The sequence below is a fragment of the Pararge aegeria genome, chromosome 4 (assembly GCF_905163445.1).
Source record: "Pararge aegeria chromosome 4, ilParAegt1.1, whole genome shotgun sequence".
NCBI lineage: Eukaryota > Metazoa > Arthropoda > Insecta > Lepidoptera > Nymphalidae > Pararge > Pararge aegeria.
In genome coordinates, this window is record NC_053183.1 from 20,104,539 (window position 1) to 20,121,337 (window position 16,799).

Sequence of the window (16,799 nt, forward strand, 5' to 3'; positions counted from 1 at the left end):
TGGCTTCGGCTGTCGCTAGTTACCGAACTGCCGATAAATACATGTCGCTAAGCGATTAAGCGTTCTGGTACCGATGTTGCGTAGTACTAGGTAACCGATCCGATTAAGTATAACCATTTCCTATAAAATTTGCAGTTAAGGTCTATTATGAAAATTAAGCTTAATTTGCTATACTCCGCGAAATGCAGGAGAATCTGTACTGTTTCATTTGTAATTTCTTCAATATTCATACTCCACAGCACACAGATCTTCGGCAATGTACCCTCTACGCACATTTCGCTCCGAATCCGCAGAATCGTCAGGAGATGTTAACTTTAGATAGTAATTGCCATGAGTGTACATTGCCGAAGATATGTTTGGTGTGGAGTATAAAGATTAAAAATAAATTATAAATTACACCATACAGATTTTGCTGATTTTTGCGGAGCATAGCAAATTAGGCTTTTCAATTTAAGCAATTTTCTTAATACATCATAGAATTCCGCAAATAACGCCTGCTTCTATACAATGTCAAGGTCTATATTGCAATTTAATAAATTACAATATAGACCTTGACTTAACATCCCACAGCTGGACTCAGGCTCTTTAACAGAACTGATGGTAAAAGAACATAGACCCACGCTGCTCCACTGTGGGGTGGTGGGATTGAACTTTTATTGCCGACGATCTAACGTGGACTCTGAGACACTGGGATTGACAGAGCCTATAACCTAACTCCAGGCTGGAAAATTGTGTAATTGAATATTCACATCAATAGCTTTTCGGTCCATTGTTGGACTAAAGGCCGTAATCCCCACGCTGGGCAGAAGCTAAAACCCAGCACTTTGTGATCCGTAGCTGACCATGCTAACCAATAGACCACCGAGACAGAAAGAGAGATCAAAAGGCAGATCAATTCTTTAAAAAGATAATATAAATAAATAAATAATATACTGCGACTCAAAGTAAGTAATATAAAAAAAAAAAAATATACTGCGACCCAAAGTAAGTGTAGGTTGTGTTATGGGTAGATGACTGATGAATATTTAATGAATAATACATAAAAATACTTAAAATACGCCATTGAAAAACAGTCACCCACAGCCCTGGACTCAGGAAGCAGGGTGACTGCCCACAGCGCCAATCAGCCATCAATAAATGAATAGAAACCACAAACATATTGTGCTTCCTATTTTCATGAGACAGTTGACCTTCTCCGCCTAATTTCATATATCAGATAAGCCTCTTAAAGACACATCGAGTGACCGTTTGCCTCTATTATTGGTTGCGAAAGGCTCGTTAAAATAATATATCGATATTACTTGGCACTGTTTGAGCCCGCGTTCATATTACTTTAGGGGCTTGGACATACTTTGTAAAAGAACAATGTCGATTTTGGAAATATGAGCGCTTTATCTAAAGCCTTAATTGTTTTGTGAACTAATGCGCAGAGACTGGCGAAAACGTGGTATAATCGAAAAGAAGATTTTTTTATTGGTGTCAAATTTGAACTGATTTTATAACTATAGGTTGAGACTAGCAGACCCGCGCGACTTCGTACGCGAATAAGTCGTCTTTAAAAAAACCACGTCAATTATGCCTATCCAAAAAACCACGTCAATCTAAAACTCCGTTGCGCGGATTATGAAAGACAAATGGGGAGAAAATAGCGATGCTATCTTGTAGAAGCTGTTTACTTTTTCGGGATAAAAAGAAGCATATGAGCTATGCCAGACTATATTGTAGGTATCTCTGCCAAATTTTAGCCAAATCGGTTTATTCGTTGTGGCGTTAAAGCGTAACAAACATCCATCCATACATACATCCATCCATCCATACATCTATTCTCACAAACTTTCGCATTTATTATATTAGTAGGATCGTACGCATGCATTCGATCGTTGTCCCATATGCCTTGCGACTTGCTGTTATCTGTGAAGAATTATGTCCTCGATCACCAACAATATTCATCAGACTTCATTAAAATTAGACAATACATGCTTGGTAGTTAGTACACATTGTCAAATAAAAAAGAATGCTTAAAATCGGTGCAAATTTAAAGGAGATATGAAATTGAAGTAGTAGAAAGTAGAAGTAGAAGTATGAAGAAAATTGATAAACACTTTCATTCCATATCCCGGAGGAAACTTATTGTTTATCGGGATAAAAAGTATCCTATATGTTGACCCGGGACATCAGCTACCACTATACAAAATTTTATTGAAATCCGTTCAGCAGTTTTAACGTGATGCTTGGACAGACAGACAGACAGACATACAGACAAAAAATAAATAAAAATCTGTTTTTGGACTCATTATCGATTTTAAAGCATCCCCCGGTCAAAATTTTCAAAATGTATTAAATGTACAGAAATCTTCCAGTTACAGTTTTTTATAAGTATAGATAGATTATAATTATTATTATACATATTTAATGACCTCCAATGCAAATCGATGTGAGTGTGTGTGCGTGTGTGTGACTGTGTGTGTTTTGGTCCATGTCTGTGGCTTCGTATTTCCCAAACCGATTTTGATTTTGTTTATTTTGTTTAAAAGGTGAATTAATCGTAAGTGTTCTTACCAGTCCAAGATGACCGCCATTACAAAATGGCGGATGATATATTTATACACAACTCCCTTAATATGGGTATCAAATAATCTGTATTTTGTCAGTATACGTAAAAGTGATAGAAAACTCCAGAACGGTTTGAATTCCAGGAGCCCATGCAAAGTAGCGTAGCATTCATTCTACATCATATGTCAGTAAATATTCCGTATTAAATTCCCGATACTTCAAAGTTATGACTTTTCCAATATGTGTCCAGATGTTGGAATGGTGTTGCGAGTTTTGTTATGAGCGTCAATTGTTTTTGCTTAGTTGTATTGGTTGGCTATTGGTTTGTTACTTCGGGCGCGTACTAAATCCTTTTTAATATTATAAAAGCGAAAGTGTGTTTGTTTGTTTATCCTTGTCTCACTCCCTTACTATGCATCCAACGTTATCATTATATCAACCCATACCGGCCCACTTCAGGGCCCGAGTCTCCTCCCAATGAGAAGGGGTTAAGGCCGTAGTCCACCACACTGTCCCAATGCGGATTGATGGACTCCATACACCTTTGAGAGCAATGTGTAGAACTCTCACGTTACCTCACGATGTTTTCCTTTACCGTTGAAGCAAGTGATATTTTAAATACTTAAAACGCACATAACTTTAAAAGTTGTGCTGGGATTCGAACTCGATCCCACGAAAGTGAAGTCAAGCTTCTACCCAAGGCGCTATTACCGCTCTTAAGCATCCATCAACTTGGTGGCATAGTGTTAGTTTAAAGAACGAAAAGTTACGCAAGCTACTTTTTATACCCGGAAAATAAATGGATTCTACAGCACTTGTCAAATAAAAGCGGACAGAAACCGCAGGCAACAGTTAATAGGATATAATCCAATAGTTATGCGTGTGATAAACATTGATTTGTCGTATATTTTCACCTTTTCAACTTCTTGACTTTAAAAAAAGAGGAGGTTCTAAATTAGACTATATGTATTTTTTTGTTTATTTGTTAAAAACTGATTTGGGAGATTTTTTTGTATGGTACTTTACGAGTATAGCTCAGAGGTGGTACCGTTTTAATTTGATGAAGATTTACAATAGAATCGAGGGAATTCGTTAAATATTATAGGCACACCTATAAATAGGTGTAGAAACTTATTAGCTACTTACCTTACTATGTTTTTCTTAGCACCAACTTAAGAATGTTGCAGAAAATATTTATTTCTTGCTCTTTAGTTGTTTACGAAGTCGGTTCTTTTAGTAAATTTTTTTTTTACAGTAAAAAAATACCAACTCTGTATCTGTAATTGTGTAGATAATAATATTAACCCCCTAATGTAAACTTTATGTTACTGTAAACGTTAGTACGTACTTTAACCACGTTTGTCTCCAATACGTGTGAATTATGTAAATACATGTTATCTCGCTATTTATGTAGTATTTCAATTTATTTAGTATTCAACGGAACAAGGTACTTGTCCAGCGTGGTGGACAGCGTGGGTCTAAACCCTTTTCATCCTCAGAGGAAACCCGTGCTCTGTAATGGACCGTTAATGGTTTCATGACCATAATGATTATTTACATCACGTAAATAACGAATTGCAATACATTTTTCAAAGAAATATTCTCAGGGAATGTTGCTGACATTAAAAGCCTTTTTGCTTTAAGATATCTCTCAATAAGTTCAAATTTTATTTAAATCGTAAGATTATAGAAAAATCCTATTATAATATTACGGATTACACATATGATAAAAGAGCTTGGTTGAGTTGTTATAACTTCATAGCTAAATATTGTGAGATGGTGATTGAAAAAAATCCTGGCTAAGGTTGTTGTGGGCTCTTCTTAGACCAGGGCTGCTGCTGTAGTTTTATGTTAACGAATGCAGTTATCACAATCATCTAAAATTAGTGTTAACGTGTTAAATGATTGAACGCTTCTTAAATGCCTGTGATAAGGTCTACATGAAAAAACATTTTTGAATTTGAATTTGAATTCGCTTAATATCGATTTTATTTGAATAAATAATTCGAAATTAATTGTCCAATTTGTGAACGTCAATCAAATGCGTAATTATATCAATCGAGTTGGTAATTTTATTAATATATTCACTTATATTATAAATTCGAAAGTTAGTTTGTTAATTTTCCTTATTTTAAGCGGCAACGTACAACCGGGATTTTTGCAAAGAGATATTTTATGGTTCTGAAAGTGACATAATTATAGAGGCTACACAAATTATCCAATCATCGTCGTCATATCAACTCATTACCCCTTCTCATTGTGAGACCCGTGCCCTGTAGGGGGGCACGGGTCTCACAATGAGAAGGGGTATAGGCCGTAGACCACCACCCTGGCTCAGTGCGGATTGGTGAACTTCACACATCAACTTTGACGTTGATCTAGATATCAGAATGTTTGTGCCTAACGAGTAAATTAAAACATACCACACTTTCTGTCGGTCTGTCTGTTAGCAAGCGTAACTAGGACTACCTGCGGAAAATCAGATATGCCGTCTTTAAAGGATAAAAAGTCACATTTGAAAGAGTAGGCAATATTCTTAAACCACTAAGCCAATGTCCGACAATATAAAAAGAAAATGGCGAGCGTATGACGCCATTTCGTTAAATGGAGGCTTTAATAAAACGGGGTCGTGGCCATCAGTCGCGAGCGCGGTCGCACTTTTTATACTTTATCTACGTTTATGTCTTTCAACGCTTATATACTTAATCCAGCCAAACGACAGGCTCCGAGGATAATTTGGGGGTATTTGCTTTCGCGGCGGACCAAAGTGAAAGTACCAGCGAGCGAGCGGAAACCTCTTTAGCTGAGGATCTTTTTTCTATACTAGAGAATTCTTGCAACTTCGTCTGCGTCTAATTTTCGATATCCCGAGAGATTAAGGAATTTTCCAGCAATGACTCTCTACTATTAACTGAGGCCAACGACTTTACCTACTATCCACAGGGCACATTAAACAAAAATCAATACTCACAATTCATGGACCGACCCGGGAATCGAAACCAGGACCACACAACACACAACTTCCTATACAACGTGTAAATGAAAACAGAAACACAACGACAAGCTATAGAAGTACATTATATATTATCTCTGAGACTTACCTATGAAACCTAAACATTAAAAGTTTTTGATTAAACCACTGCCATAGTTTTTACAGAAAGCAATCAGTTCCTCCTGCCACTTTACAGTACAGTCGCAGTCTACATTCGCACAGTATTACGGCTACGCGACGCGTAAATAATGCATCGCGTAGTGTACTATGCACGTATCGGTCTTTCATCTTCCATAGGGTTGTCATAAGTAAACTCGGAATGTTTTGAATTAGTTTGTATGGAAATAAAAATCTTTACAGGGAGATCTCCTATGAAATATTCTTACGCAGGGTGCGTAAGTTTCATACGGGAATTAAGTATATCAACAGTGTTTCGTAATTCGATTACACGTTATAATTTACTGTTTACGTCTGCGTGAATGAGTACCTACCTATGTTCACGTAGTAACAATACAAAACGAAAAACGTCGTACGTCTAATACAGACTAATTCACAATTGTAATATGATATGAAGTAAAATTTGACAAAACAACTTTAAGAATACTATTTTTTTTCCAGGTGCCTATAATTTTACTTTCCGTCGTTTCAACTAACATGGCGTTAATAAAATTCCAATTATAACGTTGATTGGTTGCTTTGTTAGGGCGTGATGGAAGGACAAACAAACACACATGCATTTATAATATTAGTTAATATTTGGATAAATAACATTTCTGCTCTAATAACCGAACAGTTAAGTATAATAGCAAAACAAAAAAAAAGAAACCCTGTGAAAATGTCGTCATGTGCACAGGGTTCCTAATCTAGCCAAACGGCCGGCCATTCGCGCACAATGTGACCGCATTAACTTTTATAATATTCTTACAAAACTGTGAGTGCAAGTAAGAAAAATATTATTTTCTTATCATGGCCTCGTAACACGGTTTTATTGGCAGTGAGAGGCGGCCCGCAATACTAATGCCGTTATAAAAACTTTTTTGTTTTCGCTTGACGATATAATAGTTTGCAGTTAGTTTCTTTTTCAACGGAGTATCAGTTTTTTTTCTATTTTGACAATCTCCCTGGTACTCGTTGGAGAAGTACTGTCGCCATGATTATTTCTGCCACCAAGCAGCGTTGCAATCTGGAAGGCATGGTTGCTGGCATAATTAGAGGGAGAAAAGAAGCGGTGATAGACCTGTGGGCAGGACTACTACTTCACTTTCGGGGGCTGAGTTCGAATCCCAGCACGCACATCTAACTTAGAATAAGTTATGTGCGTTAAGCAATTAAAATATCACTAGCTTCAACGGTGAAGGAAAATATTGGCTAGAAGCAGGCGTTACTTTGCGGAAATCCATAATCATGAAAATTAAGCTTACTTTGCAATATTCCGCGAACAGCAGCAGAATCTGTATGGTGTAATTTATAATTACTTCAATCCGTATACTCCACACCAAACAGATCCTCGGTGTATGGTACATTGCCGAGGATACTACGCACGTTTCGCTGCGAAACCGGAGCATCATCAGGAGATGTTGACTTTAAAATGAACAATTGTGTGGTGAAGGAAAACAATGTTTGCCTCAGAGTTCTACATAATGTTTTTAAAGGTGTGTCGAGTCCACCAATCCGCACTGGGCCAGCGTGGTGTATTACCCGTGCCCTGCAGTGGGCCGGTATGGGCTTTAGTACATATCCTGTATGCATGCAACGGGGCTGGAATACCTCGTTACTTTAATAACTCTTTTACCTAGAACGGCCATTGTGATTAGGTTAACAATGCCCAAATCAAAAAAAATCTTTCTCCAGCAGGAGTCAGAGACGCAGTGGCTCGGTACCCCGTCCTGGTGTTTGTGCACGGAGAGAGCTACGAGTGGAGTTCCGGAAACCCATACGACGGGGCTGTGCTGGCGTCCCACGCCGGCTTAGTGGTCGTCACCATCAACTATCGACTGGGGATATTAGGTAAGAAACGGAACTGAATTTTTTTATCTTAAGTAATGTCCACCAACCCGCACTGGGCCAGCGTGGTGGACTAATCCCTTCTCATTGTGGGAGGAGACCAGTGCCCTGTATTGGGCCGGTAATGGGTTGATATGATAACTTCTAAGTCATATTGTACATTTAACGTAGGCATCAAAAGTGCCAGCTATGTACCTATAGGAATAAAGAAATATTTGACTTTGATGATGATGATGATTCTTATGATGAATAAGATTTGACCCTTCCTACTTTAAGGGTGGGGTTAAAAATAACTGTCATGCTCTCTAACAGGCTATCCCGCTAACATCTTAGACTGCATGAAAGGGTAAATATGAGGAAAAGGGACAAACAATACTGGTATTGGATATATTGTGAAAATCAAGCTAAATTTGCTCCGCGAAAAAACAGGATAATCTGTATTGTGTGATTTATAATTTCTTCAATCTATATACTCCACACCGAACATATCTTCGGCAATACGCACGTTTCGCTCCGAAACCGGAACATTCGCAGGAGATGTTGAGTTTACAATGAATAATTGTTAAGTCGCAAGAGGCGTGTCTGCTTCTAACCAATATTCTATGGATATTATTTGGGTAATGGTAGAGTTCCCTTTATTAAGCCAATGTTTTGAATATGCCTATGCGAAAGTTAGGGGGTAAATATTATTAACCATCACGCGGAGATTGAGCTCGTTACAGGACCAATAAATTTTATGACATGTCTGCCATAAACATTGCGTACATAAGATTCATCTCATTGTGATTGCTGTCATAAACTGGGACATATTTAGGGTTACGGCATGTTGAGATCATCTCTAGCTATTGAGGTGTGGGCAATAGTTTTAAAGTGAAATGGTTTGCAGTTTGATCACTCGACGACTGAATATTCTAAGGCGTTTCAATTTGACTAGACAAAAACGACGCCACGTAATCTTAATTCAATGTCAAGATCAAATTCAAATATTTCTTTCTTCAAATAGGCACGTAGATCACACTTAATTTTTTTATGCAAATTTAAAATTAATTTATTTCATGTAGGCCTAATATAAGCACTTTTGAAACGTCAAGTCTATCTTTTTGTAGTGACTACCACTGGTTTGGAAGGCAGATTCTACCGAGAAGAAGCCGGCAAGAAACTCAGCAGTTGCACTTTTCTAACATCATTTTACAATTTAACAATCAATGTTCTATCATGTACGAGATGAAAGCGGAGCGGCTTCTTCCAGGCAACCATGTCCTTCAGACCAGAACACAGCATTACAACAATAATTAAATATACTGCAACAATATACAAATCGCCATCTAACCTCAAAGTAAGCGTAGCTTGTGTTATGGGTACTAAGATAGCTGATATATATTTTTATGAATATATAATAATGTACGTAAATACTTGTAATATAAAGATAAACACCCAGATATTGAAAAACCTTTATGTTCATCACACAATCATTTTCCAGAAAGCAGGGTCGCTGCCCACTGCGCCAATCTGCGTTAGAACAATGTTGCTTTACGGTCAAAATAAGCATCGTTGTATACTTTCACTATGGACTTATAAATTTGGGTTGACGTTTGGGTTTACGTTAATGTGACTTGACGGTAGTTCACATGAAATATACGTTTATTATAAGCTACACGCATGGCTATACTGTCTAAATAAGCGCAATAACTATTTTGATTTTATTGTCGTTTATTATTTCAAGACTTAACTTAACTTAAATTAGTAAATTGTCAATTTTACAATATTTTCACGTGATGATATTTAATATTTTGCTGAACATTCAACTCACATGCGTTTAATTACATTAGTTAAAACAACAAATGTAAGCGTTGCCGAGTTGATATTTCAAATTCAATAATTATTTGCGAAAGCCGTAAAAAGTTATAAGTTATAATTAAATTTTAAAAGTTATTATTAATAAATTCAATTTAGTTATTATATACTATAGTAATATTGTTTCTTTAAAATATAAATATAACCTAAAATAAACTATTTAAAACTAAATAAAATCTATAACGTCCTCGAAACCACCGGAGCGAGGCACATTTCCTAAGATGCTGGCAGCATTGCCCCTTTGGATGGCTAAACTAATTCGTTGGCCAAGGTAACTGCCCGCTCTAGGATCACCGGTAGACTCGATAACAATATTACTATAAAAATAAAATAAAATAAAAAAGCCTTTATTTCTAAAATTTATATTATTTATATTTTACATATTATTACTACAAATAACTTTACATTTACTAAAAATACATATACGTTTAAGTCGCCTCTACGGCGTAGGCCTCCCCAAATCTCGCCAAAGTTTTCTGTCGCGAGCCTTTCGCATCCAGTCCGGTCCACACCTCTGATGGAAAATATCTCGCCACCTCTTTCTTGGTCGCCCTCTTTTCCTCGTTTCATTTCTTGGAACCCACTCAGTCACTTTCTTGGTCCATCTCTCCGGTTGCAACCGGCAAACATGTCCTGCCCAATTCCATTTCAACAATATTACTATAATATATAAAAACCGTAAAATAAATTTGCCAGCTAATTTTTAACGCGCTGATATCTGATATTACCAGTATGAAAAAAAAATTGAGATACATAGTCCTTTTATTGACTCAAGAGCATATCTTGTAATGTAACACACGTTACGTTTCCTTATCTCTTGCCTCTCATTTTCAATAGGTATATAAACATTTTTGTAACATATTCAAGCACAACAATTTACAGTTCATCATAATAATATAATAAAAAAGAAACCCGGCTAAGTTTGTTGTGGACTCTTCTTAGACCACTGTGCGTTGGAACCCTCATAGCTTTAGGTTGGCGAACGAAGTTATCAAAATCCATATTTGTATGAACGCTTCATAAGTACCTGTGATAGGCCTACAAGAATAAAGATATTTTGAATTTGAATTTGAACCCATTATCGGAAAGGGCTTCAGTACCATAGACCACATACATACGCTGCGGCAGGTTATACAGAAGACTCAAGAGTATAACCGGCCACTTTGCTTAGCGTTTGTGGACTATGAGAAAGCCTTTGATTCGGTGGAAACCTGGGCTGTGTTAAGGTCACTGCAGAGATGCCGAATTGACTACCGGTACATCGAAGTTTTGAAGTGTTTGTACAAAAACGCCACTATGTCAGTCCGTATACAGGACCAGACTACGAAACCGATCCAACTGCAGCGAGGAGTGCCCCGAAGCTGTTTACCGCTGCGTTGGAGGACGTTTTTAAGCTTCTGGATTGGAACGGGCTTGGCATCAACATTAACGGCGAGTACATCACTCAACTTCGGTTTGCCGACGATGTAGTCATAATGGCAGAGACTCTGGAAGACCTTAATGCGATGCTCAATGACCTCAGCAGAGTTTCTCAACAGGTGGGCCTTCGTATGAACATGAGCAAGACGAAAATTATGTCTAACGCTCATGTTGCGCTCCACCCAATAATTGTTGGGAACTCTGCACTCGAAATTGTAGACGAGTATATATACCTAGGACACACGATCCAGTTAGGTAGGTCCAATTTCGAGAAAGAGGTAAACCGCCGAATCCAACTCGGATGGGCAGCGTTCGGGAAACTTCGTGACATCTTCTCGTCCAAAATCCCCCAGTGCCTGAAGACTAAAGTCTTCGAACAGTGCGTGTTGCCAGTGATGACTTACGGATCAGAGACATGGTCGCTAACTATGGGCCTCATAAGAAGGCTCAGAGTCACTCAGCGGGCGATGGAGAGAGCTATGTTAGGAGTATCTCTACGTGATCAAATCAGAAATGAGGAGATCCGTAGAAGAACTAGAGTTACCGACATAGCTCAGCGAGTTGCGAAGCTGAAGTGGCAATGGGCGGGGCACATAGCTCGGAGAACCGATGGACGTTGGGGTCTTAAGGTGCTGGAATGGCGACCCCGCACCGGTAAACGCAGCGTAGGTCGGCCCCAAACGAGGTGGACAGATGACATCAGGCGAGTAGCTGGGAGCCGTTGGAGGCAAGCGGCCCAGGACCGTGCATTGTGGAACTCCCTACAAAAGACCTATGTCCAGCAGTGGACGTCAATTGGTTGAGATGATGATGATGATGATGATGATCGGCCACACGCCTTTAAGAACATTATAGAGAAATCTCAGGCATGCAGGTTTCCTCGCGATATGTTCCTTCGTCGTCGAAGCAAGTTTATTACTAGTAGTACGTTTGATTACTTAAAACACACATACCTTAGTTAAAAGTTAGTGGTCTGTGCAAGGATTCAAACTGGGCCATCTTCCACTTCTCATTTTTTTAGACTTAATAACAAGTATATATGGACATGGTAAATTGGTAAATTGAAGTTGGTTAATTGTATTGGCACAGATTAAAATTACGATTTTTATGGATTTTATTTGATAAAAAATATTGTCAAGTTCATCAACAAAAATCACTAAATGATAAGGGTTCCTTCTAGTCAAGCACCCAAAGGAAATAAAAACAGGACCAAGACTTCGGGGAATTGTCATTTATGTTCGCTGGACTAGTTTGGAAACTGCCTGTCGTCCTTATTTATAATCTCATTCGCGTAAGTGGCCAGGATACTGAGCTTCACGTATTCGCCATCATCTCAGTACCATGTACACATTTATCTGTAATATACGTATCAAAGATATTTTTGACTTTGACTTTGATATTACCAGTAGGTGTCACCTGATCAAAAAATAACTGACCAATAACGGGTCAATACTGTGATCTAGCACCACATGTTAGCGAGGTGTCTAGTAAAAACCTTTCTATAGAAGGAATATTTTCTAATAAATCGATCCTTCTGCCTGCTCACCGCAAAGACAAGTTAGTTCAACTTTAAAAGGCTTAAGGTTTTCTTATTGGTTATGAATAAAAGTTGGTAGAGATATAAATCCCTATCCCTATCCCCATACCAGGCTATCCCTATCCCTACTAATATTATAAATGTCAATGTAAGTTTGTTTGTTACGCTTTCACGCAAAAACTACTTAACCGATCCTCATGAAGTTTGTACACATATTCTTGGAAGTGTTTGAAGTAATGTAGGATACTTTTTATTAAGCTCAGTTTCTTTAGGAGAGGGGATGAAAGTGTTTGACGATTTTACACCATAACTCCGACAAATTATAACCGATTTAAATAATTACTTTTATACTATAGCGGTTATAATACGTGTTTAATTTTGCCCAAACTTTGTGTAGATCTGATGAATGTGGTTGGAAATAGAGAACAGAACTCCTCAGCGGACAGCAGCAAACCCCTCATTTAAGGCTTAGCTTACTGAATACTTTAATTTTTTTTAGAACTCCAACTAAATTGAATGCCACGTCAAAAAACAAAATCAAACGCAGATGAAGTCGCGGGCAACAACTAGTATACGCATAAATTTAACTTTTCTAATGTTTTTAAGCTGAAGATCAATAATTAATCTTATTACGTAGAAGCTAAAGTAACAAATCGTGCGAAAAGTAAGCGTTAGGAAAGTGTGTACTGCGAGCTACAGGCTTTGAAAACGGTAAAATTTCTACTGAAAAGCTGAAAAAAGAAAATTGATAGTAAATAGTTTATTAATAAGGAGCGGCAAAAGAAAAAAAAAAATGCTTTGTAAAGTGACGTTAAGATGAGAATTCGATTGGTGAGCGATTTAAGAAGTACTTTAGGAAAGGAAAGGTTCCAAGAATTGATCACTATGACGGGGATCTGCTAGTTAAGTAATAAACTTATTACGAGAGAAACATTGTATGTAATTATGTATATAGATATATATTATGTATTTATTATATTTATGTATGTATTTATTTCTATATAATTTATATTTCTATGAGCTATATATGTATTATTGTTATGTTTATTTATTTTTATTTGTACTCTTTATTTGTACACCATGAAGAATGAAGCAGGATACAAAAGGCGGCCTTATCGCTATGTTATGTGTAATTGATGTCATGACATATTTTTAAAATATTGCCCTATCCCGTTTCCATAATCATTTATTTACTTCTTTAATTAATGGTTTTCTGATGGAGATCGCTTATAGCGATAAGAGCGCCTTTGCGAATATTTATTTTGTTTTTTATGCTGTTTCCAATATTTATTATTTTTATTCCTTAATTGTGTGCAATTAAGAATGTATCTATCTACATTTAAAGCTTCAGTATAAATTTATTTATTTCGATACCTTATACCTTCAAAAAAGGTGTTTACAAGATATTGATAACGTCTGGAAATCAAAACAGTTCAAACAGTTCCAACCAAAAAAAAATCATCCAACCAAGAATCAACTCTACAATCAAACACAAAACCAAGGCAATTTATATCAATTATACAACTGTATACCCAAGGAACAAAATGTTTGTAACAGGAAAACAGCGATAACCTTAATCACGCTAAAACAAACAAACAGACTTATCGATATGAAACATGCAATACCGTGATTAAGATTTGTGTAGCAGGCCATGATGATTAAAGTTATGTTTGGAATCCGGGTTGACGTATGAAAGTACGATTCAAATACCTCCTCCATATTCAGCAATATGAACTGAAACAAATGGCTAGGGAATTTTCAGGTTTGCTTAGTTTAAACTGTATGGATGGATCACATGAAGGCTGTGATTAAAGCCAACACGATCTTGAAAGGGAAGAGTTGATCATAAGGGAAGAGTTTAGACTTATTATCAAGCGAGCTATAAAACCCAAGTGACGCCTACCACCTGTCATTAAAGACTTAAGCTACTAAATGGACAGATAACATATTGTATTATAACTTATATAAACTGTTATGAATAATGTTTTAAAGCACAGATTAAGAACATACAGAAACCTTATTCAGCCATTCTATTATTAGAAGATTTTTTACAAAGGTTGGTCTGTAATATATTTATATTAACATAGTATTTGTAAGACAAGAAACAAAAAGTGGATATAAACAGTCGACTTACAAGATATAGTCATAAATAAGTACAATCTACATATCGTCTGCGAAAGGTACAGAAGTAATTTTTGGGATTGAGTGTACGCTTTTATAATATGATTCCTAAGGTAATTTTGGACCTATCAATGCATAAGTATAATGAATATGTTAAAAAACATTTACTACAGCGAGGTTACTATGCAATTGATGAATTTATTTTAATGACAAGGTAGCTTGAATATAGAAGAATGAATGTTAAAATGTAAAATTTAAATTGTTGATGTTGGAAACGAGCAACTGCTGAGTTTCTTGCCGGCTTCTTCCAGGTAGAATCTACCTTCCAAACCGGTGTTAGAGTCACTACAAATACAGACCTGACGTTTTAAAAGTGCTTAAATTTTGCCTACTTGAAATAAATGAATTTTGAGTTTGAATATAAAACTTTACTACACAGATCGGTGAAGTATTATAGAAAACTTTCGCTACCTTAGATCATAATTCGACAGTATCGTTTCAGTCCACTGCTGAACATGCCTCTCCCAAAAATCAGCAGTACTTTTGTGGAAAATCAACCTTACACAAACTCGAACATGCAAATTCGACGGTGGAAAACCCACCAATGCCATTGCAATTTTTCTGGAATTTCAGAATTGCTATGTATTTTTCTCTTAGGTTTTTTTCAACTGTATCAGTATAGTCATATATCATTTTAAAAAAAACTGCCAATTCAATTATGTACATACATTAAAAACCTAGTACCACCAAACTTTTAAATATTGGTTTACATGAATATGCAAAAAGTTTTTCACAAATTGCTCGTATGCATCTTTTTTAGCCGCTATTCAAATCTGGGAAGCTCCCACATACAGAATACATACATATCTAAGTACTATATCTATAGATACAGTAGCAGTAGCATTTATAATTTAATATAATATAATATAGAGTTAGCAATAACGATTTATTTTAACTAAAAAAAAAAACAATAAATAAACAAAAACACAATTAATAATTATCAACTTAAGAAACACTTTATGAAATGATTATGCAAATGGACAGCAATTAACTATAACGTCCGTCTATCTCTGGTGCTGAAGCCGAACTGAGCTCCGTTTGGCGTGCGCGCAGCGTTGTACGCCGCGCGCACCTCCAAGCGCGCCCCTCCAAGTCCGCTTGCCTCACGCCACGGCATCGTCCGAGTAGGCCACGCCCCCAACTATGACTAGTCAAGACTAATTCTCTGCTAATTATAGTATCCTACTAATATTATGAATGCGAAAGTTTGTGTGGGTGGATGGATGTTTGTAACTCTTTCACGCAAAAACTACTGAACCAAATTGACTGAATTTTGGAATGGAGATAGATTATACCCTGGATTAACACATAGGCTTATTTTTATCCCGGGAAAAGCCGCAGGTAACAGCTAGTCTATAATATATTAACAGTAATATTTGCCGGCTGATTGGCGCAGTGGGCAGCGACCCTGCTTTCTAGGTCCAAAGGGGTTCGAGAGTCAACTGGAAAATGTCTGATGAACATGAATGTTGTTCAGTGTCCGGGTGTATATCTGTATTTTATATGTAATTATATGCCTAAAAATCAGATCATCAGATAGGAGTCATCAGGATCAGTAGGTAGGAGGTAGGTTTTATTTTCTCAGAATTTATGATTAACTATATTTGTTTGTTCTAAGATGTTTATAATGTTGTATTTAATTTTTTTCTTCGTCATAACTTCCCTAAGCAATTAATACTATAAATAAAGTTACAACTTGACTGCAATCTCATATGATGGTAAGTTATGATACAGTCTAAGATGGTAACGGGCTAACCTGTAATTGATATTGTGGCTATAATCCACACCACTAAACGGTTTTTACGCGATATCGTACCGGAAACCTAAATCCCTTAGCACTTCTATGTCGGTAGGCTGTTAGACCCTGGCACCAGTAAGTATCTCCCATCAGTCAGTATCTTGAGGATTAAGATACTAATATAATCCCCGTTTGGCGCGGAAGACTTTTCGGAGTTATGTGCGTTTTTAATTTAAGAAATTTTAATATTACATACTTTAAACGGTGAAGGAAAACATCGTGAGGAAACCTGCATGCTTGAGAGTTCTCCATAATGTTCTCAAAGGCTTGTGAAGTCTACATATCCGCATTTGGCCAGCGTGGTAGACCACGGCCTTAACCCTTCTCATTCTGAGAGGAAACCCGTGCCCTGTAGTGGGCCGTTTATGGGTTGATGATTATAAGCATTGGGACAATAGCTAAAAGTCTGCATCAATTAGTGGAAAACGAGGTGATAGCACAGTGGGTAGGGACTCGACTGC

The 16,799-nt window shown here is 37.0% G+C and overlaps 1 protein-coding gene across 1 annotated transcript in view; it reads left to right on the forward strand.

Moving 5' to 3' along the window:
* Positions 1-16,799, forward strand: part of LOC120637824 (neuroligin-4, Y-linked) — a 172,908-nt gene that overhangs the window by 97,444 nt on the left and 58,665 nt on the right. The window contains exon 3 of the mRNA XM_039909851.1: positions 7,397-7,552. Within this exon, the coding sequence (XP_039765785.1) occupies positions 7,397-7,552 (156 nt within the window). The remainder of the gene's footprint in view (positions 1-7,396; positions 7,553-16,799) is intronic.